This window comes from Ammodytes marinus (assembly GCF_949987685.1).
Source record: "Ammodytes marinus genome assembly, chromosome: 12".
Classification (NCBI taxonomy): Eukaryota; Metazoa; Chordata; class Actinopteri; order Uranoscopiformes; family Ammodytidae; genus Ammodytes; species Ammodytes marinus.
Window position 1 is genome coordinate 16,313,881 of NC_137216.1, and position 27,964 is coordinate 16,341,844.

Here is a 27,964-nt window from a genome sequence, read left to right on the forward strand (position 1 = left end):
AAATAAAAGGAGATAAAGCCAAACTGTTTAGCAGTGTACTGATTTTTTGTGACTCAATAAGTGGTTATAGTACCTTATGAAATGGTGGTTACCGACTTTGATGTGGTAAACTTAAAGATTAGAGCCATAAAGAATGTATGACGCCTTTTTGTAGTAGAATGTACATATTTATGTGAATTATGTGATAATGATCTGGTTCCATGTCAACAGATTAGAGGACTGCCAGTGCGTGGGGGAAAGGATGTTCAGTAATAGTTCCCATCCTATCTCTTAACATTCATTCTTTGCACTTCCATGCTGAGCCACATCAAATGTTTCACTTTTTTTAAATTGTTCTGTCATGTCAGATGTGTTTCTCAAGTGTGAAAGTACCGCATTGAATTAAAGCTAGCACATTTTATTTATTGTGCCCGTTAGTGCTGCCCCAGTAACTGCATTCCCTGAGTAAAGAAGGCACCACTAACTGTTTTGCAGTGTCTGTAACTTTGCAAAAGTCTGTTTTAAGGAATAAAAGTTTATTATTCAAATAAAACTAAAAATATTTTCCAAAATGTAAGTCTTTATTTTTTACTTTTACATTTAAATAACAACACGTTGGAGGGAACCTGTCCCGCCCACTCATACACAATGGCTGAGAGATGTTATGTCCTGTCTTAAGATAGAAAAGATTAGACACTCGCTTCGGCATTCCAATGCGGGATTTCGGAAAGCATGGGGACCTTTTTTGGGCTTGTTCCAATCTTTGTGAACTGGCAGTGACTTGGGATGGATTATTTTTGGGTATTTTGATGTTTTTTTTTTATTGTTTGTTTTGAAGTGTCATAAGTTGTTTTTCATCTATTCTTTTCATTTCAACTATATGTAACACAATAACAACCTGGCACTTTGTAATATCATAAAACCAAATAAAAAGATTTTGATTTAAAAAAAGTAACAAAACGTTGTTTGAACATGTAATATCGCTGTTAAAGCAAATTATTCAATATATAGTTTGCATTTGATCTCTACATGGAAAATGGCATCTAAAGGATAGCATTGAGTAGGTTTAGTCGGCTCCTTGTGTCAACTCATGTCAATGTATTGCATGACAATGCCAGTGGTTATCAGAGTGTACTTTGTGAAGGCTGTATGACATAACGTCTGTTGTTCAGTGACTTCAGGTTGGTTATTGTACAAAGAAGGTTTTGAGATTTTCATTCACAACAGCAGTTCACGTGACACAGTTAGTTGTTTTCATTGCCACTGTGGAGTTATCTTTTTGACGGCATATTGACGCTTTGGAACAGGGCCTATCCTAATTTTATGTGATTGGTCTTGCTCTGTTTGTTTTGGGGCTGGTGGATGCTTTTGCGTGAGCCAAGACATATGCAACTCCTCTCTCTTGAACCAATCAGTGTGAAGGCCAGAGGTCAGGGCTATATCAGCTCTGCGCCGGGACACAATTCTTATTGAGAAACGGCAGCATCAAGAATTTGGAGGTTATAAAGCAGTACAACTTTTTGAAGACATTTTAAACTTGATTTTGGAAGCTTCTCCTGCATTCATCATGGCACCAATTTTACTGAATTGTTTGGGGAATCCCGAGAATGATCCCAGTGACTATATCAAGTAAGTATTGGGGAACCTCAACTAACTTTTGAATTGACTGTTTTGCTTTGCTACTCTTCAAAATGAAATTGGGTTTGGTTACCAAGCCTCCAATTTATAATGTTTATGCTGTCCACTTGCTTGTAGAGAACTGGTCCAAGTGAGAAACCCCAACTTGGACACGATGGAGGAGGATATTCTCTACCACTTCAGCTTGGGCACCAAGACTCACAACCTTCCAGAAATGTTTGGAGATATCAAGGTTTGTTAAATGCTAATACCCCCCCCCCACACACATACACAATTTTCAACAAAAAAATATAGAAAACCGAACTCACTGGTCCTCTTTTTCTTTTCCCTGTAGTTTGTGTGTGTTGGTGGAAGTGCGAATCGAATGAAGGCTTTTGCCCAGTTCATCCACCAGGAGCTGAAACTTTCTGGAAACCCAGAGGAAATCAGCGATATCTGCGAGGGAACTGATCGCTACTGCATGTATAAAGTGGGACCAGTGCTTTCCCTGAGTGTAAGTAACTTAACCAGTTTATACTGAACAATGTCATATAGGCCTACTGCCATGGTAGCTATAGGCTTTTTTTTTCTAATGGCAACTACTTCAAATATTGCATTACTGATTACTGGTTTGATAATTTTGCTGTTTTTCTATTGTGATCTTGTTTTCAACACAGCATGGCATGGGTGTTCCTTCTATCTCCATCATGCTGCATGAGCTCATCAAACTGCTGCACCACGCTCAATGCTGTGATGTCATCCTGTTTCGCCTTGGAACATCTGGTGGAGTTGGTAAGACCGTTGTATTCTTTAGTTTTGAAAGATGATGGTAATAGGGTTCCCTAAATGACTTCTCAACAGTGACAACATAAAATAATAGATTTTCTCCGTGGCATGGTCTTCAGGTCTGGCTCCAGGGACAGTGGTGATCACGGAGAAAGCCGTGGACTACTCTTTCCGCCCCCAGTTTGAGCAGGTGGTTCTGGGTAAAGTCATCACCAGAAGCACGGAGCTGGACGAGGGTGTGGCCAATGAGCTTCTGCAGTGCTCCTCTGAGCTTGAAAACCTTCCGACAGTGATCGGAAACACCATGTGCACCCATGACTTCTATGAAGGTATAAACAAAATCTCATGCTCAGGTTTTTTTGTGATCATATTTCTAAATCATTGGTAATCACCTTGTCTAGCATGAGGCGGACAGGCGAGAACTTCGACAGGACATAACCCATGATGTGTCTCTCTTTTTAGGTCAAGGGAGACTTGATGGAGCTCTCTGCTCCTTCTCTCATGAAGAGAAACTGGAGTATCTGGGGAGAGCTTACGAGGCCGGAGTGAGGAATATTGAAATGGAGTCCACCGTATTCGCTGCCATGTGCCGTGTCTGTGGCCTCAAAGGTATTGTTTCTGTTGTTACAATGGGATTTATTTTTCACTTTATGATTTTACCTAACGACGGCCAAAATAAGGACCAAGGAATTTTATTATACCACATGACTGATAATCTCCTGTTGCTCTCCAGCGGCTGTGGTCTGTGTTGCGCTGCTGAACCGCTTCGACGGAGACCAGATCACCTCCCCTCATGACGTTCTGGTGGAATACCAGCAGAGGCCTCAAGTCCTGGTGTCCCATTTTATCAAGAAACGCCTGGGACATATCATCTGAGACCCCTACAATCTCCCATCCCCCCAAGCCTCCAATATAGAGTGTACATAGCTTTAAATGATATGTTGATATGTATATACTGTATCTAAGATGTTAATACGTGTATTAGGCACTAAAATAGGTGCTTTAGATTATTATGATTTATTTGATGCTGTTGATGTTGCACATTTATACATATATATATATATTCATATAAGTGTAATTGTATATGTTAATATTTAATACTCTGTTGTTTCTTATGTAAGTTAACAATAATTTATTAAAAATGTGTTTTTATGTTGATTTTAATATTTCATTTACACTTAAAAGTCCAATGTTTTTCAGCATCGTGTTATTTCTCTGCTTAAAAAAAGGCAAAAGGGGTAATTATTTGCTAGTAGTGGAAGTTTGCAATCTATTAGTGGCCTCTAGCTTTCAAGGTTTTTACTCTCATACGCTAGATGAGAAACAGTTATCTCTTAACATACAAGAAGTTTACTTTTCTGCAATGATTTTCTGTGCTTTTCAAATGTTGAACAATTTGAAATGTGGTTTCAAATTATCATAGGCGGCATACATAATATTACGTAGCTTCTTCCATACAAGCTTGTTTATGCATAGACAAACTACTTGAACCTAATATGAGCAGTCGATAGATATTAATAATTTGCAGTCAGTCAGGTCACTTTTATATTTGTTGGAGGTCCATGTTTATCATCCACCATTGTTACTGAAGTGAACTGTATTTCTGTAGTGCTGTGGAGTATAAGAACCTACAATAAAAGTCTGTAATATTAACTGCACTGTTTCACTTTGTGGTCCTTACTGTATATCTGTTTGCTCTATGTAAACCGCAGGTTTTGTATCAAACAGCATGATCTGTCCAGCTGTGAATAGGATTGTTCGCACATTCAGATGTATGATTTTTATTTAATGTAATGCTCAATACAAGCACAAAGGTTGGTAAGATTTATTAAAAGGACACCGAACAAGCCCCTAGTCAGAATTTGATTATGGATTTTGTGTCTCTTCTAGGGGGCTTAGGGGGCTGGATAACAGATAGAACCTCTTGGGCATACTGGCTGTGTTGCAGCCCAGCCTTCCTCAGAGCCTGCTCAACCCGCACTCTTGGATCAGACACAATCTGGAAAACAGATGAAAAGAAAACCAAATAAAAACTTTTACATTTCCAGCTGTTTAATACTGGATCACCCATGCCTTTTCCATTGTTTGTTTCCATGGTTAACTCCACATTTAATGTTTGAAAAAAGATTTATCACCTAGCCTTCACGGGTTTGGTATTGGAGGAGATGATTTGCACATTTTGACAATCAATAACCAAAGCCTGTGTTACACAATAAACCTGTTCTCTACAGTGAATAAACTACATACAGTATATACCCAAACACACGCACAGATTCTAAAGTACACTGATTTACTGGGTAGCCTTGAGTTCAAGGTTTTGTTTTCCTGATATGAGGAGGACAAACATGGTACGAACAGCAAACCAAATTACATAATTTCCAACCACTAAATGGGGTCGGTCAGTCTCACCCAAGATGAAAATAAACATACTTTAAACAGCTAAAAATGGTCAACAAGATTCGCCCTATGTATAGCATAGATAAGGAGTTTGGGGTTAATGGCCACGAAGCATTAGAGCTTCTGTTATTATTTGGAGCAACAGGTTAAGGGAGGGTAGATGTTATGAGGCCTCACCTGAGTGTCTGTGTACGTGTTTATACTGTAGAGAGGCCTTGGTAGCTCGCACTCGTTTACATTCAAGTGTCGACTCTTCCAGGCCTCTGTATCTGCCATCAACCTCTCTGGGTCGGCCTCTGCCACCACTGCTACCTAAGATAAATAGGAAAGAACATTTAATATAGCGATCACATACAATGTGGCAATGATGTCTGGACTCAGATAAGTATGAGTCCAAATCTTTCCTTGAGGGTCATTTCCAACTGGCCGGGAAAAACCAGAGAGGCTGAAAAAAAGGTTAAGAGGAGATAATGATCAACCTGGTTTCTGAGAGCTTCCAGACGTTTTTGTTTCTCTTCTTCTTCTCTTTGCTGCTTCAGCTCCCGTGCCTCTCTCTCCTCCCTGTGTCGCTGCCACATATCTGCCCGGAACTGCACCCTAGGGGGCGAGCACAGAGGGTGTGGGCATTAGAAACTAAACCGTCGCTTCTCTTCCCTCTTTCCTCTTCCACGGGCCACCATCAGCATTAGCTATCGCTGCTGACACAGCAAAGCCTCCAGGCTGTGGAGGGTTTTATGGAGCTGCCAGAGTGCAGCTCCTTTCCCATCATCTGTTTTTATCTATGTCTCAGCTCCCCCCAAACAAGTCAACACCACTATCTAGCAGAAATGCCAGAGAAAGGTCCTCAGAGAAATGCTATGCAAATGGCAACGAAAAACACATTTTGAACGCAGAATCCCCTATTTTTCAAGAGTAACTTAAACAGCTAGGAAATCTATGTTTCACTCCTTAACATCAATGTTCCCCCTTTCATAGTGCATAACTTAAGTAGCCCCCATGAGGACTTCTGAGTGAGTACAACAACATTGTTGTCGCATCTACATGAGGTAAGGCCTCAATGATAGTGCATGGATAATATTCCTTCTGCTTTACATCAAGGTTCTTACTAAGCAGTAGAACCAACAAATTAAAGATGTTTCAGTGCAATTAAGGAGATTTTTGGAAACGAGGTGATGTTTATCACTCTCTCTTCCGTCTTTCAGTTAAAATTATATTCTAGCAATTAAATATTGCATGTACATAAAGTTGGGTATTTTACGATGACTAACTGTGGACAGATTGAAAAAAGCAGCAAACAGCAAAGATGAAATAACCTGACATTTGGTCCTTAGTGTGGGTCAACTACCAAGATTGCTTAATCCTCTACTTCCCAAATTGCAATCAGTAGTGTTTTTCTATTAGATACTCCCTGCCTGGTAATTGCCTACATCTTTCAAACTCCACACCTTTGTGACGCACACTTATGTTATAAACATGTCATCTTCAAGCCCAAGCTCAAATCACTTTCATGACATCATCCCTGGTTAGTTTGTCAGACTTGTCAGAGCTCCTGCAGTGCCACGGATGACATTTCTTTTAGCATCTCTATTAAAACTCCAGGCGCCATGATGCAACACCTACCTCTCTTTATCTTGCCGAGCCTGTTCTTCCATTAATATCCTCAGATTAGCCAGTCTCTCTTGATCCCTCTGCTCTAGCAACTCCCTCCTCTGCTGCTGCTTTAAAGAAAACTGCCTGACCTGGAGGGAAGAAAACAACAATTCAAAAAGAATAACGAGAAAAAGTTAACAACGATAGTTGCCACACTAACCCGACTCACACAGAACTCTTCGGATCGCCATGTCCTATTGATTGAGACAGAGCGGGAATCAGAGAAGTGTAAATAAAGAGAATGAGATCATATTTCATTGTCTGGCAGACTATTGTGCTAAATTATATGGAATCCAATGCAGCCTAAATGCTCTCATTAATCAGTGAGTGTCTCAGGTTGTCCATGCTCTTCTAGCAGACCCCTGAGGAGAGAGTATATTAAACAGTCGGACACACACACATACACACAAACACACACATACATGCTGGTGTTGCTCTACCTGTGAGGATAATAACAAAATTGAATGATCAAAAAACCCAGATTATTGTAACAAGGTATGGTATTGGTATTGGATTTGGTTTGATTATGTAAAATGTTTTTAACAAAAGTTATATGTAACCCAAATCTCCCTGGTAACACAAGGAACCATTCAAATTGAATGAATGAAATCATACAAATGGCTGAATGGAGTTTTTGATGGGTGTGATGAGGACGTGATTACTTTTTCTTTTTGCTGTAATCTGATGTCGCTCTCCTTCTCCTGCTCCCTCTTTAACCTTGCCTCTTCCTCCTCTTGCCTGCGAGCAGCTATGGCCGCCTCCAGCTTTGCCACCTCATCCTGCTGGGCTCGCCACTGCTGCAGCTGCAAACACACATGCAAACGCACAACAGGCAGAAACAAAAAAAAGGTGTTTATCATGCACCAACAGCTACCTTGAAAACATCGCTCACAGGGAGACGACCAGCCGAGTGCCATTGTCGCGGTGCCCAAGTGTGGCGTGAACTTTAGAAAGCAATGTGACAAAACTCCCTTTGACTGTTTGTGATAGATCACCTCAGGAACCGTCAGAGCATTGAATCGCAAAGAAAGAGTGTTGAGTGTTCTTATACAGCAGCTCAGGTCAAGTTACTGTATATACACATCTAAAGTCCAAAAATACATTATCCCCTTGATGTCCTTTCAACTTTTTTAAACCGTAGAGATTCTTTAGCAATGCTTTCAATTCATTGAGCAAAAATGTATCTTTAACGTAACAAAGAAAAGGCATCTTCATGACAATGGATTTTAATCATTATCCAATTGAGTTTGAAGTGCTTTCATGAAACTAAGAGCTTGTGTAAAAGCCCATGTAAATATGTCTGGAAATATGACAATCACCAATTTATATACAATGTCTTGGCAGAACATTGACACATATTTCTCATCTAAAATTGTGTCATGTGTTTGCCAAAAAAGCAATCTTCACTCATCTGGACATCTGGAAAGAAACAGTCTAAAGACAAGTCTAAACGTACACACACACACACACACACACACACACACACACACACACACGCACAAACCAACATTTGGTGTGTGAAGTGAGTGACAGGTTCGTTATGCGGCAGCCTCTCTTTGGCGTGCCGGGTATTAAAGTGTCGCATTCCCACCGGGTGGACAGATTCACAGATCTATCAGAGGATGGCTTAGGAATCCCTGAAGGGATGAACTGCAAATTAACATGGTCTCACACACATTAGCACCTAGAGTATCGCCAAGTCAATCATACTTCATGCCTGCCTGAGAAAAAAAGCAACAGCTGTGTGTTTGAGAGAGGATTTAAAACAATCCAGCCGCTAATCCAGTCCCATTTAACAGGGTTGGTCCTGGAGATGCAACAGGCCTTTCGTTGAGATATCCATGTGTTCTGTCATATGCAGAAATGTGGGGCTCTATCGTCCTAAAAAGGGCGGTAGTATATCATTTAAATGGCAATAAGAGCAATTCTGGTGACAGCATTGGGTGGATATTTATGTTGCAACATATGCTCTGATAAAATGCTTTCCAGTGGTCTTGCACTGTCCAATACTCCTGCAGTGTTTTTCCCTTTGTACTGTCTGTAAATATGTAATGTACTCCTGTTATTGGTATTGGCACTGCTTCCAGTATTGCTTTACGTAATAAACTCTTGTGATTGTGAAAGGTCAGAGTAATGATTCCAAAGACTGCTAGTGTAGCCCAGAGCACAACCAGACTTATACAACTCATATAGCACATTCATGTTTAGACATAAATTTAAAAGATGTCAACTACAATGCTTTAGTGGACTTCATCTACCTGCTTAGAGTGTATAAAACATTGGAGATTTTATTTTGTACATACAGTTCATATGAAGGGTTTAAATACAGATTAAACTTTATGATGACATGTACAGTATCCGCCTTATTTTGAGTCCAGCTGCAGACTATTGTTAAATGCTGGTGGGAACTTCAGAAAAACAAGCACGCAAAATTAAGTCATCCATCAAGTGCCAGCCCTGCCCAGATAAGATACCTGCATGTTTGATGCCAGGAACCTAGAGAGATGGAGTGGGTATACAACCCTGTGGGAGGGCCTGTAAAGCACATTTTCTGAGACATATAAAGTCACATGTGAGAGATTACACTGACTGTTTTTCTTTGTTACATGGTCTCTTAAAGCAAAATGTCTAAAGTTCAGTCTGCAGTGGCCACCTTTAGGTCACAGAACAATCTGTGAAATGCATTTTTATTGCTTGGCTCCATTGTGAACACTGTGTGCTGTTGTGTGAGCACTGTGCGAGCCGCATTGGCATTTTGTCTGTCTTTGTTACTCAGGCAGAGATGAAAAGGCATTTTAGGGAGCACAAAGAGAATAAAACGCTCATTATGTACAGTCTACAGTAATTTGTCAATGGAATCTCATTTTCCTGCAAATTCGAAGGGAAATGGGAAACCATCCTTTATCGTGGCAGCTCAAAAATTACTACAGAGATGACAGAATAACAAAAGAATGATAGCCTTTCCTGCGCACTGCAGCCTGCTCAAAGCTTTTGTCAATGTGACTGTACAGTGTTCCTTATGTCTTCTGTCAGGGGGCGTTGCAGCAGCCATCCACACATTTAATTGCAGGTCATTTTAATGGCAAACTTTAGATTAATAACATGTGGAGGAAATAAATTAGGTATGGACTCGTGCAACGCTGCAAAGCCAGGATAATTGCTGTGAATCAGAGCAGCAAAGTGGAGGGAGTGAGTGGTGTAAGAACAGCACCACTCCTCCATATGTGGGACCACTGTACTGAGTGACATTAATGCCACATGAGGTTTACTGAATCTTTAAAGGGGTAAGAACTAATGTCCATTAAGAGATGAGGGAAATTAAACTATGTAATTATCTTTGGATTTCCACAGCAAGCACAATAAGAATGTCCCTGACATCACTTTGCAGCGGAAGAAATTAAACACATAGCGCAATTAACTCCTCAGAGAGTTGTCATCTGAAAGGCTGTGAGGCCCACGCACCGTCTCAACTACTGAGACTGTACCGTTTCCATTGGCCACCGGAGGGATGAGGAGCCGTACATGTTAGTCACTAACACTCAATGAAAAGGGATTTGCTAACACGCAGTGCCTGGAGAATATACATTGATTACTGCAAGAAGGGCAGACAGATCATTCGGGCATAACAGTGCCGTTTAAATTTGCAAAGAACTCTGGAGAGCAGGAAATGAAAAACAACCATTTGCAATACATGAAAACCTCCCGTCTTGTGAACATATCTCTGCTTTCGATTGTTTTGTCCGCCTGCTCCTCCCTCTGCCACCTGAGCATGTTGAAACAATCTGTCATCCCTCCAGGCTTTATTTACTCGGGTGGAAAAAAACACAATCGCTCATCAAATATGCCTGGGAGTGAGATATAAGTGGGAGGCAAAACGAAAGCAAGGACAGAAGGAAAGGCTTTAATAGCACAGTAACACCAAGAACAATGCCAGCTAATTACAGCTGGCAGAACGCTGCGGCACAAACAGCTGAATATTTGAGAAGAGAAGTCTGCCTCTCAGTGATAAATTGGAATGAAACAAATCTCATGCATGAAAGGTTAACTAGTTAACCTAATCATCCATTTCATTTTTTTTTTACCTTTCACAATACACATCTTCTACAATTCTTACGTTGTATGAAACCAAACAACTGCTTTAAGATCAGTAGCATGATGTCATCTGCATCCAGACCACTTCTATAAGTCTATAAGGTCCAGACCCATGAATGCAGTGAGTCATCTTTGCATGGCAAACCTGTGGTTTTTAAAAAGAAGATGTTGCCAGCCGTGCCCTTTCCAAAATAGAAGGGTTAAAGCTAACTCTGAAATCAATTGCTCTGGATTTCTTCCCACTTCATGTTTCTGAGAAGGGAGCTGGCAGCACACAGCCCGGCTCCTTATAATGAGGTCATAAGACCAGCAATGACCAATATATCATATATTTTTTATCTGAACCCAAGGGAGGCACAGAGTTGGCAAGAGGAGGAATGTGGTTATCTACATAATCACAGCAAGAAAATATAAAAAGTAGCCTACCAACACAGAAGTCGTTTAACGTTTGAATCAGCTTTGAATGTTGTACCTTTAAACTGTTCATTGGTAGAAGCTGTTGCAAGAGGGTCTCTATTAGGTTACAAAGGCGCCCCATCATTAGCCATTTCAACTGTTTATTCACTTTTTTTTCGTACCCATTTCAACTTGCTGCTCACTTGCTAACTAGTTTTCACAAATGCTTAATTGCCACAGGTGTGTGTTAGTTACACTCCTAGTGAGGTGGGCAGGTTCGCAACCTTGGTCCCACCAATCTTCAAACCTATCTGGCTGCCCATTTTCTTCCTAAACACAGATATTTCTCTTTTAGTTTAGTTAGTTGAGTTTATTTGTGTTAATTAGTTGAGCTTTCCCCATGACCCTTGGCAGCTGAAGAAGTAAGTCCACTGTGTTACAAGTACCCCAATATGTAAAATACACCACATGGAAAGCAAAGTTTTACAACTAAGGATGAACTGCACTTAAATGTCAGATCATGATGATGGTGACTGAGCCCTTTATCACATTTTTATACATTTATAGGTGCTCTGCCAGTTGCATCTCGAAAATCTTCTACTAAATCATATAATATCACACAGCACACATTATAAAATAGGAATAAAATGTAATAATAAACATGTAAATAAATATAATAAAATAGGAATAAAATGTGCAGTGTTGATCTCTAGAGGGGGGAATGACTCAATAGTCAGGATAGTTGCTTTGGGTCAGAGGGAGCAGCTGCAGGAAAACAAAGCGTTAAGGAAGCCGATGCAACAGGGAGGAGAATCCATCTTGTGTCGCTTCTGTGTCACTGTGCTGGGATGATAAAGGCAGCGGGAAGAAAGATTGGTTGCATACCGGCATTCATCTGAGCCTCAAACTCAGGTGGGCACATGCACCGCATAAACAAAAAAACTTGGATGTGGAAAAAGTCATGGCTATGAAAATGGCTGTGTGATTTTATTTTTGTATTGCCTCAGGGCTCCATGAAAACAAAACTGACTGTTCTTGTCAGAGGCATTTAGTTTATGTTCTACACTCCAACGCAATTGTGCCCTTTCCTTTATTCTCCCTTGCACCTAGAGCATACTGCTCTGGATGCTTAGTGGAGTAGTGGCACTTGAGAATGGACTCCTTGAGTATGACACCTTCAGGCAGCATTCATAGTAAACTCTATGAAAAAATAATCAACTGTCTTATAGTCTAACCTTTGTTATAGGTTAAAATTGTCTCGCAGGCCAGATGTGGTCTGAGGGCTAGTAGTTTGAAACCCCTTTGGGGTAATGAATGAAGTGGGATATATTATATCTTTCTCTCAAATCAGAAACGTGTTTATTGAAACACCATATCAGCATTTCAGTGTGACACATTTAGAAAAATCTACTCCTGTGCGAGGCAAGCGGTATAGGGAGTGCCCCCATGAGTAAGAGAGATTATCATACATGGTTGTGTTCCCAGCAGTGGGCTTGTTGCTTTGTTAGTTAAAAAAAAATGCCCAGCTTGACTTCCCATTAGTATTCTTCACAAACAGTGGAATTCATGCAGTTAATGATGTAAATGCACATTTCTGCTTCCGAACAGTTTTTTTTTTCTTAAACTATAATTTAGGACTAAGGCCAGAGTTAATACAAAGCCTACGCTAAGCGGGCATGTTCCTAGCTATGGTGGGCCCCTTTGTTGACATACCCTTAGTTTACACGCCCGTTTACAGATCCTAGGGAGGATATTAACACCAGTTTATTTTTAGCGCACACACAGTACGGATCAGTAGCGGATGGTGAGGAGAAATTCACTGATTTTGACAAAAGATTATTTTGAGCGTTCTCCAGAACCGCTGACTCCACTTTAATTTAAGGTAAGTGGTGACATGCAAACTCAGTTCACAATCACAAGTAAGCAAACCTATGACCTTGTTGCTGCAAAGCAACACAGCAAAAAAATTTGACCAGCATGCTGTCCCCTGTCTGGTGGTATGTCAGGTTATTTGACAAACCCAGCCCACACCAATCCATACTGAGAGTATCAAAGTGTCTTGTTATCTAATCATTGTCAACCACATGACATAGGAACCTTTACTTTCCCGTTAACTGGCAGGCAAAGCAAATTCAATTTGTTCACAGTACTGAATCAACAAGACATGGATTTGTTCACTTGAGTAACTTGTTTGTTTTGTGAACATGAACTAGCACCCCTCAGAGACAGCAACATCATGTTCACAAAACCATCTTTGAGCTTGTTTGCATTAACAGCCCATCCCAAGTGGCAGCTAAAGCGAGAGATGCTGTCAGGCAGCCTGCTATAATGTGCCGCCTCGTCAGCAGATATACTGTACACAAGAAGGCAGCCAGACACTGCAGTCTGTCTGGTCAAACACACACCTCTCATGACAACCATCACATCTGCAGATGTGATAAATGGAAAAAGGATACAGGAAAAGAATATCATCCTAATCATTCACTGGAAACTGGATTAATTCTGCCCAGTACACCAGTATGTGAATGAGTGTACCTTATACATAAGAATGATAGAGAGCTCATACAAGGTAAGCTGCAGATCAATGACCAAGTGTAATAATAAAGTTATAGGTCCACTTCCTGCAGGGATTAAATATGGGTTCAAGGCACAGAACTGTAACATAATTGCTAACATAAAAGTAATCATAAAGTAAGAACTGTTGGTGAAATGTGTCAGCTAACGGCAAACGAAACACTCACCTTGTCTCTAAGATGCGAACACATGTCCTGCTGGTGCTGGCGGTCTCTGTAGAGCTCCAGCTCCTCCTGGTGGGCATGTGTGGCCTCCTGCAGGGTGAGCAGGGCTTTGGCCAGCAGCTCTTTCTGGTCCCGCTGCCACTGCTGTGTCACCACTCTCAGCTGTGCCTGGCTGAAGCGCTGCCAGTCCCACACACGCTCATGCTCCATCTGGAACAACAGCAGGCATAGAGAAGGCATTGTTTGCATACGGGGATGGACCGACACAACTAAGGCATTGTTGAATGTCAGTGTCAGCGATTCTGGAGAATGTTTTTTTTTTTTTTGTAAAAAAATCAGGGAATATATTCCGCTACCTGTCCATGCTGTGTGTGCGCTGAAAATAAATATATTGTTATACAACGGGTATGCAAATAAAAGGTATTTAAAGCAAGGGTGAGCACAGTAGCAACATGCTCGTTTACAGAGCCTAGGCTGTGTATTGGCATTGTTTTTTTTATAGTGTGCACACAGTATGTAAAGGTAGTGGATCATCAGGAGATTTTGGCTGATTTTGACAAAAAGCGATAATGACAACAAGCATTCTCCAGAATCACTGACTCCACCTTCAATTGGTCAAGTGCATAACTTATTCTCATAAGCATTGGACAATTTAATCATATGAATATGAAAAACGCAGTGTGTGAGAATGCAGAATCGCGGGCCAAACATTTTTGTTGTATTTTACACAGTGTTGCACCAAATGCATAACACGCAAACAGAAATCCAAAAACGGCCCTACATGACATATTTTCTATAATGGCAGCAGGACCGTAGGGAAAAACCCTTGTGTCAAATCTATCTCTGCAGGTCTATAAAATGATCCGTCTCTCCTGGCCGTGAGATGTCCTGAAGGAAAACAGTTCCTTTCTGTGTGAGGGATGTCTGTAGCTATTCATCATTGTGTCAGCACTCACAGAGGCTGCATCACTTGGCTGCCTCACTGGAACAGAGGGAATGATATTCATCTATGGGCTAATAACGGCTAACTGACGGTGGGAAGGCATTAGACGCTTGGCTGGTTTTATTGAAAATGAGTGAGCTGACGAACCTGCCAACGGAACACAAGTGCCAGAGGCAGTCAAGCAAATCTTGTTTATTAACGCACAAGTTTTGAACTTGAGGAAGCTCCACCGATTGTTCTTTACTTTCTCTTGTCCTTTCCGTCACATTTTCCGCCTGCCTTGTGTAGTTAGAAGCGCCTGAGCATGGACTCAGTAGTGTATGCATGCATTTTACAATACAATACAATACACTACATACAATGATCATGTGGGAGCATCTACCGCACTGTGTCTGCAGTGCACACTTAAAGCGGCAAGACACTTTTAGTTTGGCTGCTGCATCCACATTCCCCCTGCGGAGGGCTGTGTCCACTGAGGACTGCACAATACAAAAGGGGGAAAGTAAAAATGACTTCCCAGATTCAGTCAGAAAAGGTGACAGTTATTTCCCCTATTGCCATGCCAAGTGGACTACTATGATATTCTGCTGGTACTCTGTTCGCCTCTTACTTGTTATGAGAGAACATCAAAGAGTAGGTCATAATAGACAATAAAGAGCCCCATCCAGCAGAGGGAGATGTCCACTCTTAGCTAGCTGGAGTACCATCTGATAGTGAATATTTGGGCTGGTTCTACTTTAGGTCGGCAAAAGGGACACAGAAACATGTCCACATACCGTATAAGGTGGAACTTTCCTGAGACAGTGATATGTGCTTGGATTTTAATTGTCAGACAACTTTCAAATATCTTAGGATGTAAGTGTACCCCTTTGTACCCTCTGCTTTTGCTCTACTTTTCTTTAGACATTTGTTCTTCTCAATTAATAAAAGAAGCTGAAATGGCAGTCTCACAAAAGGGATAGTACATGGCATGAATCAAAAGGTTTCTTTAATATAGCTTGCTATTATCCTCAATTTCATAATGTTTAAAATAGTGAAAAACTGCAAGCAGTACAGGAGTTGATTTATCACCGATGCTCTTCAAGTGTTACACTGCACCAACCGTTTATCTTTGGACATACTGTAATGTCATACATGCTATCTAGCTAGAAAAGTAAGCTGTTGTATCTTGCATGAGGACTTAAAGAAGACAGACAAAATTCAAAATATGCAATCATCCAGAAAAGCTCAACACTCTGAAGTGAGGACCAACATAAGAGAAGCTTAAAGCTTAGACGTTGAATCATCACAAACAATAATTAAAGTGCTAACTATAGTCTCCAATCGACCCTTATGTCTGCAAGAGCAATGGGAATTCATTTTTCTCAAAAGAAAATTACAAAGGAAATATCATAAAAAGTATTTATATTTTTCACTAATGGAGCCAAAAATTCCCAGGCGCAGAGCTCACCTCAACAAGGGCACCATTCTTTGATCTTACAGGATACTAATCAAGGTCATAGTTGTTCACTTCATTTAGATTGCAGATACAGTAAAGAAAATCCTGCATAAAATCAAAATTATTATTTAATTTTTTTAAAACAACAATAGCATTCATGCATCTCATCAGTTTCATTTTGACGACCCAATCTGTAGTTCACTCTGGATTATCCTGTACAGGCAAGCAAACTTAATTATGACTAATAGCCAAATTAGGTGGAGTCAGCACTGCATCAACTCTGGCTCTGTTTTTAAGGAAGTGAAAAGTGTGGAGAAAGACTGTCTAACAAACACAGCTGTCCCTCTCGTGATCCCCGTCCCCGAGGAAAAACGATCACAGCTCCTAATGCAGCACCCATCTGGAACTGATATGAGGACAGGTCTCGGGGTGCGGGTGAACGGAAGGAGAGCGGGGCTGGCGGTTGTCATGGCAATGCGAGGCGGTGTCGTGAGCGAGGTGTCCACGGTGGGTGACATGTCACATCCTGCAGCGTGCAGAGCGGATCATCGTCCATGCTTATCTATGTGTGTCTGTTTGCTTGGGTCCAGGCTAGTGAGCTGCATTGATCAGGGAACCCAGGACACCCACTGCAGGAAGCTTCATTTTTTAGATGGATGTGTGTGGAAGTACATCAATGTACAGTATGTGTATGTCTGTGTCAGTCCATGAGAGTGGGGCATGAATGCATGGTTTTTTAATATCCGCTATTCGGCCATGGAGAAAAATTTAAAGGGCAGTATGCAGTAGTGCCCAAGATTTGTCCAACACAATAAATGTATTCCACTGGATAAATCTTGCTATAGAGAAAGGCACATCCACCTTCAATTACTCAGTGGTAAGCAAATACTTCTGTGGTTGTGATAGGCAGCGTCAGGGATAACTTTAATTTACTGTATGTTTATATAGTTTGCGAAAGTACTCACCAGCTCTGGTCTGGTTTTCTCAGGGAGAAGCCTTTGCAGCATGTCCATGAAGAGGGCTCTGTTGTTGGGTATGTCATGATTGTAATTAGACGAAGTAAAGAGGAACCGTTGGTGGTCACACGCACACCAGCCACAGAACCTGAATCAGAGTCCACACCAAAACATACATGATCAGAACGAATAATGAATAATACTAGGATCCCTTTTTCCCATTCAATCTTCACTTCACATTCAGATTGTACATTTTGAAAAATTGCATACTCATAGAAGACTGTGTGGAAATTAAAGTCAAGTTACGAAGTGGCTCTGAGACATTGATAAAATCAAGCTCCTGCTGAGAAAGACTTTCGACAGCTTGCTTCTGGGGAGTGAAGCTAGTGTGCCCCTACATGCTGTCGATGTCCTGCCGAGTTTTTAATCTTTCATGTGGATGTGCCCAGCTACACTGGGGGTTTCTGCCTATACATTTATTTATCAAAATGGATGTCTGAAAATCATTAAAAGCCCATTTATATCAAGTACGAGTATGATTTTGAAGGCAGTGTCATTATGAACCGATACATTTTTGTATTCCATATTAGCTGCAAAAATCCTTTAAATGATCTCATTCAACCAATGTGCAGGGAGGTAGAATTCTGATAAGCAACACTGCTGAAATGTAGTTGTCCTCAGCCATACCTGTCAGTTCTTTGCAGTTGTTCTTGGAGACTGTGAAGCCTGCTCTGGTACCTTTCGGACAAGGAGTGGAAAGCCTGGACCAGGGAGTCCTTCAGCTCTGGGTAAGGGCAGTATGCAGCCAAAATCTCTTCTGGAGGGTTATTCATGTTCACCAGAGTATCTGAAGCGCTTGTATGATATTTCTGCAGAGGAAAATGTCATCATCTTTGATATACAGCTCTTGAAAAAATCCCAGTCTGGATTTTTCTTAAATCTTCATCACTACATTACTTAATGGAAATGGTCAAAATGACACTTTTTTTTTATTTGGAATTTGTTTTAAATATTGTTAGTAGTTTATAGAGCAAAACCAAAATGTTCATTTTACTAAAAAATATGCCTATACATAGCAAAACGAGAGAGAGTGAACATTTGGAGCGGTTTCTTATTTTTTTCCATATATATACAGTCATATGAAAAAGTTTGGGAACCCCTCTCAGTCGGCATTATAATTGACTCTGCTTTCACAAAAAAAAATATAAAAGTGGTATGTCTTTAATTTACCAGGAACAGCTAAGTAGTGGGATGTTTTCCAAACAAAGATTTTTTGAAAAGCAGTATTTGGTTGTATGAAATAAAATAAAATGTGAAAAACTGGCTGTGCAAAAATATAGGAACCCTTGTGGTTTTGTTGATTTTAATGCCTGTAACAGCATGTAAAACTGATGATTTTAAACACAAAGTTGGTTGGATTATGTTGTTAAGCCTTGAACCTCATAGAAATGTCTGTTTAATCATGAGAAAATGTATTTTAGGTGCCTAAATGCATGTTGCACTTCTCTTTGACTCTCTGATGAAGTGAGACAGAATGGGATCATCAAAACAGCTCCCAAAAGATCTGAAAAACAAAGATTGTTCATTGTCATGGTTTAGGGGAAGGCTACAAGAAGCTTTCCCAAAGGTTTCAATTGTCAATTTCGACTGTAGGGAACGTTGTCAGGAAATGGAAGGACACAGGCATAGTGGCAGTTAAACCCAGGCATGGCAGACCAAGAAAAAAACAGGAGCGGCATAGGTGGAGGATTGTGAGAATGGTTGCACACAACCCACAGATCACCTCCAAAGACCTGCAAGAACATCTGGCTGCAGATTGTGTATCTGTACATCGTTCAACAATTCAGCGCAATTTGCATCAAAACATCTGCTTTTTATAAAGACCAAATAACTTTATTTTTGTCTCATCAGTCCAAAGCATTTTCTTCCAATATGATGCTGGCTTGTCTAAATGAGCTTTTGCATACTCCATGCAACTGTATCTGTGGCGTGGGCGCAGAAAGGGCTTCCTTCTCATCACCCGGCCATACAGATGTTTTGGTGCAAATTGCACTGAATTGTAGAACCATGTACAGATACACAATCTGCAGCCAGATGTTCTTGCAGGTCTTTGGAGGTGATCTGTGGGTTGTGTGCAACCATTCTCACAATCCGCCGCATATGCCGCTCTTGTACTTTTCTTGGTCTGCTAGACCTGGGTTTAACTGCAACTGTGCCTGTGTCCTTCCATTCCCTGACGACGTTCCTTACAGTAGAAATTGACAATTGAAACCTTTGGGAAAGCTTCTTGTAGCCTTCCCCTAAACCATGACAATGAATAATCTTTGTTTTTAAGATCTTTTGGGAGCTGTTTTGATAATCGCATTCTGTCTCACTTCTGCAGAGAGTCAAAGAGAAGTGGAACTTGCATTAAGGCACCTAAAATACCTTTTATCATGATTAAACAGACCTTTATATGAGGTTCAAGGCTTAACAACATAATCCAACCAACTTTGTGTTTAAAGTCATCAGTTTTACATGCTGTTACATGCATTAAAATCAGCAAGACCACAAGGGTTCCCATATTTTTGCACAGCCAGTTTTTCACATTTTATTAAATTTCATAAAACTAAATACTGCTTTTCAAAAAATCTTTGTTTGGAAAACATCCCAGTACTTAGCTGTTCCTGGTAAATTAAAGTCATACCACTTTTATCTTTTTTGTGTGAAAGCAGAGTCAATTATAATGCCGGCTGAGAGGGGTTCCCAAACTTTTTCACATGACTGTATACTTACATTATATACCAAATTGAAATGAGTGATTTGCTGAAACCAGCAGGGAGAAACCTACCTCCAAACCAAGTCTAAAGATTTCCTCCTCCAAGGCCATATACTCTGCATGGAGTTTCGAAGTTATGTTGTCTTGCTGTTCTTTCACAAAGTTTATCTGGTGATTCAAGGATAAACAAAAATCAGTCTTAAATACAGGCTCAGAAAACAAACATGACAGCTGCACAGTCTGAACCTGTCGAACTGTCACCTTACTTATCAAATGGGCTGTAAAGTAGCTGTTCTTATTTTCACAAATTGTAAAGGAGTAGTCACATTAAAGAAATGTTTCAAAGTAATGGAATTTGTAGGAGGGTGATGTAAGGGGAAAAGAACAAAAGTTATGTTATTGTACATTCTCCTGATTGTATTACAACAGAAACAACTTGTTGTTCTATTGAAAAAGCCATAGTGAAATCAAAGAGATCAGTTCTGTCTATTCTTAAGTGATATGTACAGACAAAATCATTTAAATTAACACTTTTTTTTAATGATCTAGGACTCTCGCTGTAGACGTCTACTTCTGTTTCCCCTGTTCTCTTTTCAAGCATCTTCTTGTTGGCCTTCACCCAGTCATCACATGCTCACCAGCACCCTGATTGTCCAAGCATGAATGAAGACTTGACTGCAGACGCCAGCCATGCGGCTATACGCTTGTCAAATGTGGTTTTGCCCACTCAGTTTTCACACTGGATACTGAACTGCTAATCCACTTACACCAGAGATCAGTACTGGTGAATTTGTTATATAAGTGAGCCAACTTAAAAAACTGTTTTGCAATGAAAGGAAGAGGGAAATCAAATTCACAGATATGCTCATTGTACTGAAAACATTGTAGTATGGTGCAGAGCAGAGCCAAAACATATTGGGATATTATAATCTCTTTTGTACATAATTTCATCAAAACAGTTTAGAAATACGGTTTGACATTATAATTGATAGAAATAAATAGTGAATAATAAAGAAATACATGTGTAAGGTTGCACTTAACTAATGCCCACTTAACTTTTCATTCAAAACACTCAGGGATGGAAGTGTAATTATATAGATCTGTCTGATCCTTTGTTGGTGCTATATAAGTGAAGGATAGAGTGAAGTAAGTTGGTGAAATAAGAAATGGAACAAAGGGACAAAACACATGAAAAAAAGACTGATTGTTCAATTGTGCCCATGCAATCCGGTGGCTAGGATCTGTGGGCCAGAGAGGGGGTCATGGGAAAGAAACAAGCATGAGTGAGCAACACAAAGGAGACAAAATGGCTTCCAAACAATTTATACCAAGTATAGCCCATCTTTAGAGACCCCTGCTTTTTTCCATAATCTCACCATTCATCTCTGGAGCTTGCAAAAATTCTTCTGAGAGTCAAAGGCAGAGTTGGTGACTTAAAGTCTGTGGATCTCTCTCACAAACAAGAGATTAATGGACAGTGAATGCAACGCTGTGTGCAAGCTGAGATCATTGTGTGAACAAGCAGGAGACTGTTTTGGTTTGGTACCTGCAGAGAGCAAGCACATCTAAAGATGCATTGTTGAGGGCGTTGAGTGTACTGCGGGGATATAATACTCCCAAATGATTCGCTAACAGCCAAGAACAATAGTTATAAGCTGCGAGAATTCTCAAAAAAGCTGAAGCATTATTTTCTTCAAACCTGGTACAGTAAAAGACTACATGAATTTATTTTTCCAAAACACATTTGGAGATATTGCACCTCTGCTACAAATTCACATGGCCTTATCAAAGTTCACTGTAGTCATCATAACGGGGAACATTCAGACATTCTGTTTGTATGTCATATCCCACCTGTTGTATTACTTCCTCCCAGTTTGCTCGATGGGCGGTGAGCTGCTGATGCTGTGCTTCACCCAGTCTGAAGCTCAGGTCATCCTTGAGCTGATGAACAGGCTCCACAGTGGCTACCCTGAATGCCTCCCTCTCCCTTTGCAGGAGTAGCCCTAGACTCACAACACAGAGACACATATTAGTAAGGTACTTTGAAACAGCAGACCAATGGATCCACAGTCACTTAGACTATACAAAAAAACTGTTAGTGTTGTTTACCATAATCTTGAAGTGAAAAGATAGCAGTATCCGCTCTATCATTTGGCCTGATCTGCTCTAGAAATTCCTGTAGGTCATTCTCAGCGTTCTCCCTGAGAAAGCAAAGTTAAATTTAAGTATGTGACAATAAAGTATAGTAAAGTATGAGACATTTGTTACTTTAGATAACAATAAATATTAACATTATTAATAACCTTGGATGACCAAGACCACAAGATAATGGCACTGATCGATTTCAGGATATTGCCAGAAATCAAGATTTCCCCCTTGTGCAAATTAGCCTACAGTTTCCATTATCAGATTACCATCAAATAATCAAATATTACAACGGTTACAATGAATTGACCAATTAAGCAGTTGTGGGTTAACCTTGCATTCTCCTTATCGAATACACACAACCATTAAAGCAAGAAGATGTGGGCATTTTAAAACTTTCAAGTAAATTATTATTAATCGCATAAAAATATATATATAAAGGTCCAAAAGCAAAAGCACTCAGTGTGCAAGTTGTACCATTTATTTTGAATCCCAAGGTAATTTAACTACAGAGAGTTGCAAGCAGTGGCACATCTTTATGACTAGGCTCATTACTGAGGCTCACACTTGTGTACATCATTAACCTTGGGTGGTTCAGACACAGTCATTACGCAGCCAAACAAGCTGCACCCCAGAGCTAGCACTGCCCTTCTCACTTCACAAGGCATGACACCGCTGGGGCCCCAGTCCCACACTTCTAACTCAGCACGCAGCGCAAGAGTATTCCTTCATTTTGTATACCCCTCTGCCCCCACACGGCTCCAACTCCCCACCTCTCTCTGCGTTTCTCATCCCTGTAATTCAATGTCGTCACTGCAAGAAAATCAGCTTAAATCTTCCTTATCTTCTCTCCCTGAGTTTTTTTTTTCTACCCCGATACATTTCTTCTCCTTGGGCTTGCTTTTGTACCCACCTATTTGCACCCTATTTTTTCACACGGGTTCCTGTCTGGGCTCAAATGGGGCTTAAGTGGAACAGTTGCGTGGTGTAATAGCAGATTCTGAAAAACTGCAGCAGATAATGACAGGGAGTAATATGGGGCTCTTACTCAGCCTTTTGCAGCCTGGGGCACTCTCTGCTCCACACCTGTCTGTGCTGCCGTAATATGGAGCTCTCCTTGGTTGCCTTGGCTGCACAGCAAGTCCTCTGAACCTATAAGACAAGGTTTAATGCACAGCAGGAATAAAACTGGGGGGGAAAAAACACTGAAAAAATAAAACACTCTGTGTGCTCGCCTTTAAGTACACTTTTTTAACGCTTTTAAATACAGCCATGCCATTACTCTCTTCCTACAAATAGCAGAATTAATCTGGACAAGCCTGAATCTGGAGAACCTTAATGCGTCTGGACCATTTCATAGCATTGGAAAAGCATTACAAAAATGTGGTGCATAAATCATGATGTTGCAAGAATGGTGGACCATGAAGTAGGTGTTTTTTTTTTGTATCCAGCGTTTGGGAATAAGTTACGTCCCACCCCCCTTTCAGGGATATTTTAAACCATCATTCATTAGCATTATTGTGCCCGTGACAGGCTCAAAAACTTGGGTAATTCAACTGAAACAGTATCACTGTTAAAGCATGAAACAACATAAACAGCGGCAAATTAAAATAATCAAGTAGAAACATGCATGACACGCATGAGGCGTGTTATAAGGAGGAGGTGAGAGGAGGGAGGCGGGGAGGGTGGAAGTCTTAATCTACTCTCATTTTCCCCCCTTATTCATCAGGAAAGAACAAGGCCCTGCAATTCAGAGCGCACCCAGTGCAGCGACTCATCGTCTTTTATCAGTGTTTTTACACAAGCCACTGGCTCACATAATTGTACAAAGCATATCTCACACATATAACACATGGGCGCAATCTATTTCATATTATTAGGAGTCAGGTTGTTGATTTATATTGTGAATGTCTATATGCACGTCAAGTTGCTACTGTTTCTGTTGCAGAAGTAGTCTGATTATATTGTGCTGGACATTTACCCTAAGGGTGACGTCCATTTTATAGTTATTGAAATCAACAGCGCTCAATCTTAAACCAGTTCTGCTCTGAGGAAAAAAACCAAATTGATGTCATCTCACGCCCCTTCCAGGCCTATTGTAGGTGATCTTAATTTGCATTGGCTGCCTAATAACTCAGTTTAACTAGAAAAACTGTGCCTGGAGCTAGACTTACGTCAACTGATGTCTAGTCTCCCTGACCCGAATAAAACAAACCATAAATATCCAACCATATCGATCTTATATCAACTATTAAACTACAGTGTCCAGTCAGATTTCCATTCACATTTTATCAACAAGACAATTCCACCAATTTAGTGAGCCCTACCTTTCTTACCATTTGTATTGAACTTATTTGAAGAAAAATCCTAGCCTGAATTTCTTGCACTCATTGTTAAGCACATTCAAATGCATATGACACCATTTTATATATCATCTCATACGTCATCTCGTAATCCAGCGCTTGTAGATGTACAGTCTGATTGTTACGACATTTAGATTATCTCTTATCAGTCAACTGCAGACTTGACACCGATAAACAAAATGTGTGGTATTTTCAGGATCCCTGCAAAACATGTCAGGGCTTCTGAATTTAACATTTTAAAACAAACAAACAATTTGAAAGCCTGGCTGGACAACATACTTTTTTTATTACGCATATGTGAAACTTAGAAAATCAAAAAAAAAAATGTTTTACAGAAATTAATGAAGGTGATTCTCTGTTACTGTGAAGGCTATAATACAGGTAAAAGCATGTTTGTACTTGGCAATGGGAGTATTGTGAAAATGCAAGGCTCTCCCTTTATTGTGTAACAGTGTACTGTGTTGTATAAATATTGTGCTTACTGTAGGCCTTTTTCAAAGCAGACATATTAACACATTAACAAATATCAACACACAGGCCAGGACCGTTAAAGTGAAACAACTAAAGGGAACTCAGCCATCATTATTATAATTATTACTTACAACTGTCCTTTTCCTGTTGTGACGTGTCAAAATATTGTCTATGACAGAAATGGCCTATTCTATCTCTACGAAAAGGTGGGACTTTCCTCTTGAGAATCAGCAAAAGGGTATTGTATTGCGTATAATTTACAGGGCTCTGCCTGAAAATGTAAAATTTGTTATCATATGTTTTGCATGTTTAAAATGAGCTTTGAGTTTTAAAGGGCATGTACACCTACATAATCCGATTGAGATGTTGTCTGGTCAGGTTGAGTAGACCTATTCCACTGTGACATTATGACAACAAACTTCACAAACCGAGAATTATAACTTATTTAATTATAATTATATAATTCAAAATATGACTAACACATACTCTATACACGATTTGTGATGGTTTTCTTAAACTTTGAGCTGAGTTTGTGTTAATACTATTTCGAATATTTTAACTTCCCAAGGTAATGCAATTGAAGTTGTTTCTACTTACACATACTTGGGATTTATGATTGATGACCACATCTCTTTTAAAACTCACATACAAAACCTGGTAAAAAAAACTGAAACTAAAGTTAGGTTTTTATTTTAGAAACAAAACATGTTTTTCTCTTGAGGTCAGACGACGATTAGTCGAAGCTACCTTCTTGCCGGTTCTTGATTATGGTGATCTGTTATACATAAATGCATCAGCTCACTGTCTACATATGTTGGACACTGTATATCATGGAGCCTTGAGGTTCATTACAAACAGCAGAGCCTTAACTCATCACTGTACGCTGTACTCAAGAGTTAACTGGCCTTCCCTTTTTATGCGACGACTTAGTCACTGGTATGTTTTTATCTACAAGGCGATTTTAGGTAAACTCCCTTGTTATTTGTCATTGTATATGTCCCGAAAATGTGTCCCCCATGCGTTAAGGTCTCAGGACATGGTGCTTATGACTGTTCCTCAAGCTCGTACAGAGCTGGGTAAAACAGCTTTTAAGTTTTTTTGCCCCCCTTTTAGTAAATACTCTTATCTTTATTTTTATGTTTATGTTTTACAATTACACTTAATATTGAACTTGTATTTTGTATTGTGTTTCATGTGTAACTGTGTTCTGCTGTCCATCTTGGCGAGGTCTCTCTTGTAAAAGAGATTGTAATCTCAATGAGACTAACCTGGTTAAATAAAGGATAAATAAACATGAATGAGGGATTAACAACATAGCAATTAAGAAGTGTAGGTTATAGTATTATAAGTATCAGTACTGGCTAAACTGTATCCTCGTCAATAAACGTTCACTGGTTAATAATGTTTACTGCAGTGCCGTTTTGTACAGTGCTGCAGATGGAAAGATCTTATCTACAGGCAAATCTTAAGGTTTTAGTATTTACTGATGCTTCCAGTCCTCTCCTGGAGAGAAAAAAAGTATACCTTGCTTGAGGCAGCTCCTGGTAATTTATTTACCCTCCATCACATCACCTATGGGAGATGCTCAGAAAGCCTGCCTTTCAGCAGGGCGACGGAACGTGAACATAGCCTGTCTTATCTAGGTTATGCAGAGAGCAGGGTTGGAAGGAGCCACGGGCAACCATAATGATACTGAAAGGCACTTGCCACAGTTTACCAATTAAAAACACCGCAGGTCTAACAACCTTATCTCCATTGCCCTTAGCATTAACTTTTTGCTCTGCTCAGAGTCAGATGACTATGAACTTCAATCAGGTTTATAGAAAACCCCCGGCCAGCCAAATGAATATTCATGAAACTGGCAATGCTATTGTGTATAACGTTGATATTACTGCTCTGTTTCATGTTGTTGGACAAACTATAAAGGTTATGCAATGCCTGTTTTTCATGGAAGAAAATCCCTTTACAGTATGTGGTGTGTAAAAGAGAGGGATGAAAGATAGACACAGAAATAATTTGCCCCTATTTACTACCATTGGAGGACATGTTGTTTTATCACCTCACATTAAAAGCAGGTTTTTGTCACTTCAAACTCTTCCTGTGGTGGGTAATGACGACTGCTTGTTCTCTGGGAGAACATTTACTATCGTAGCATTGTTGCACATTCTTCTTCATTTGCAGCGGAATCAGTATGTCATTGAATTTAACAGGGATTGATTTTATAATAACATTGCCATTTTAAGCATGCACATGGTATTGATAATGACCATCATTTACCCTCTGTCCAATTAGATCCGACTCCAGTCGTTTGGCATCAACAATGGCTTGTAGTCTTTTGTATTCAGCTGGTTTGTACTTTGAGCTGCCAAGGCCATTTTTCATCCGCAGTGTCAGTTTTTCTGCATGGATTAAAGCAAATGATATGGCTGAATTAGGATCATTGGAATTGTTGAAAATCTCATCACCTTGAATGTCTGAAGTAGAGTCTTTATGCTGACTTCAGCAAAGGAAAGAATAGAGGTAAAGACAAAGGAACATCACCAGTCGAGTGCTAATGGATTGTGTAATTCTGAAATATCTGCATGGAGGGGGGAGAGGGGGCGTAGAGAGCAAGCCAACTGTGTCAGACATTTTCTTTGAGTAGTTCAGCTGTGGCTGAAAGAGGCAGGTGAACAAACACAAGCAAAGCTGCTGTCTTTGACAAAAGCATCAAAGGCTTGACAGTACCTGGAGAATTCAACATGGGGACTTCAGGTCAAATCTGTTAAACAGATCAATGAGCCATTATGTCACAACAAGTCAGCAATGTTTCAGGCCCAGTTTCTGCTGACTTACCCACATCTTCTGCTCTGTAGTTTGTAGAGAACATACGGCAATTCCTTCCACTCATCATGAAGAGCTCTGTTTAAACGCACTTCAGTGCCTGCAAAATTAAGAGACAGCTATATCTGACTGCATGCAAAAGGTAGAACAGGGCTTCATAAAGGACATAATTTCACCTGCACAGGTACTTGGCATTAGTAAGGCAATTCAAAAGATTAACAGACTACAAGCCAAAAGTAATAGGCCCATCAAAAAACAAACTTTGCCATCAAGGTCTTTGTGACATTGCAAGAAAATCCATCGACTCTCCATGTCTTTGTTTTGGATTAAGCTTTTTAAAGTTCTGGCTACACAAGCATTGTGTGAGTTAAGATGTAATAGGCTATGTGTAATGGGTTAGTGTGAAGTAGCC

At 40.1% G+C, this 27,964-nt stretch overlaps 2 protein-coding genes across 2 annotated transcripts; one reads left to right on the top strand and one right to left on the bottom strand.

The window, feature by feature from the left end:
- Positions 1 to 1,546: 1,546 nt before the first annotated feature.
- On the top strand, positions 1,547 to 3,258 carry upp2 (uridine phosphorylase 2; the record flags this gene model as incomplete). The annotated part of the gene is made up of 7 exons (XM_080038027.1): positions 1,547 to 1,608; positions 1,735 to 1,849; positions 1,952 to 2,110; positions 2,274 to 2,388; positions 2,502 to 2,711; positions 2,845 to 2,991; positions 3,116 to 3,258. The coding sequence occupies 7 exons, from the start codon at positions 1,547 to 1,549 to the stop codon at positions 3,256 to 3,258; spliced, it is 951 nt and encodes a 316-aa protein (XP_079894153.1).
- A 979-nt stretch (positions 3,259 to 4,237) lies between these two features.
- On the bottom strand, positions 4,238 to 27,619 carry LOC307258324 (coiled-coil domain-containing protein 148-like; the record flags this gene model as incomplete). Its single annotated transcript, XM_080037829.1, has 14 exons — positions 4,238 to 4,381; positions 4,957 to 5,091; positions 5,259 to 5,376; positions 6,400 to 6,518; positions 7,092 to 7,232; positions 13,659 to 13,865; positions 17,002 to 17,140; positions 17,680 to 17,861; positions 19,823 to 19,918; positions 21,602 to 21,753; positions 21,860 to 21,951; positions 22,944 to 23,047; positions 27,007 to 27,128; positions 27,565 to 27,619. 14 exons carry the CDS (start codon positions 27,617 to 27,619, stop codon positions 4,238 to 4,240), a joined length of 1,806 nt encoding a protein of 601 aa, XP_079893955.1.
- Positions 27,620 to 27,964: the final 345 nt, after the last annotated feature.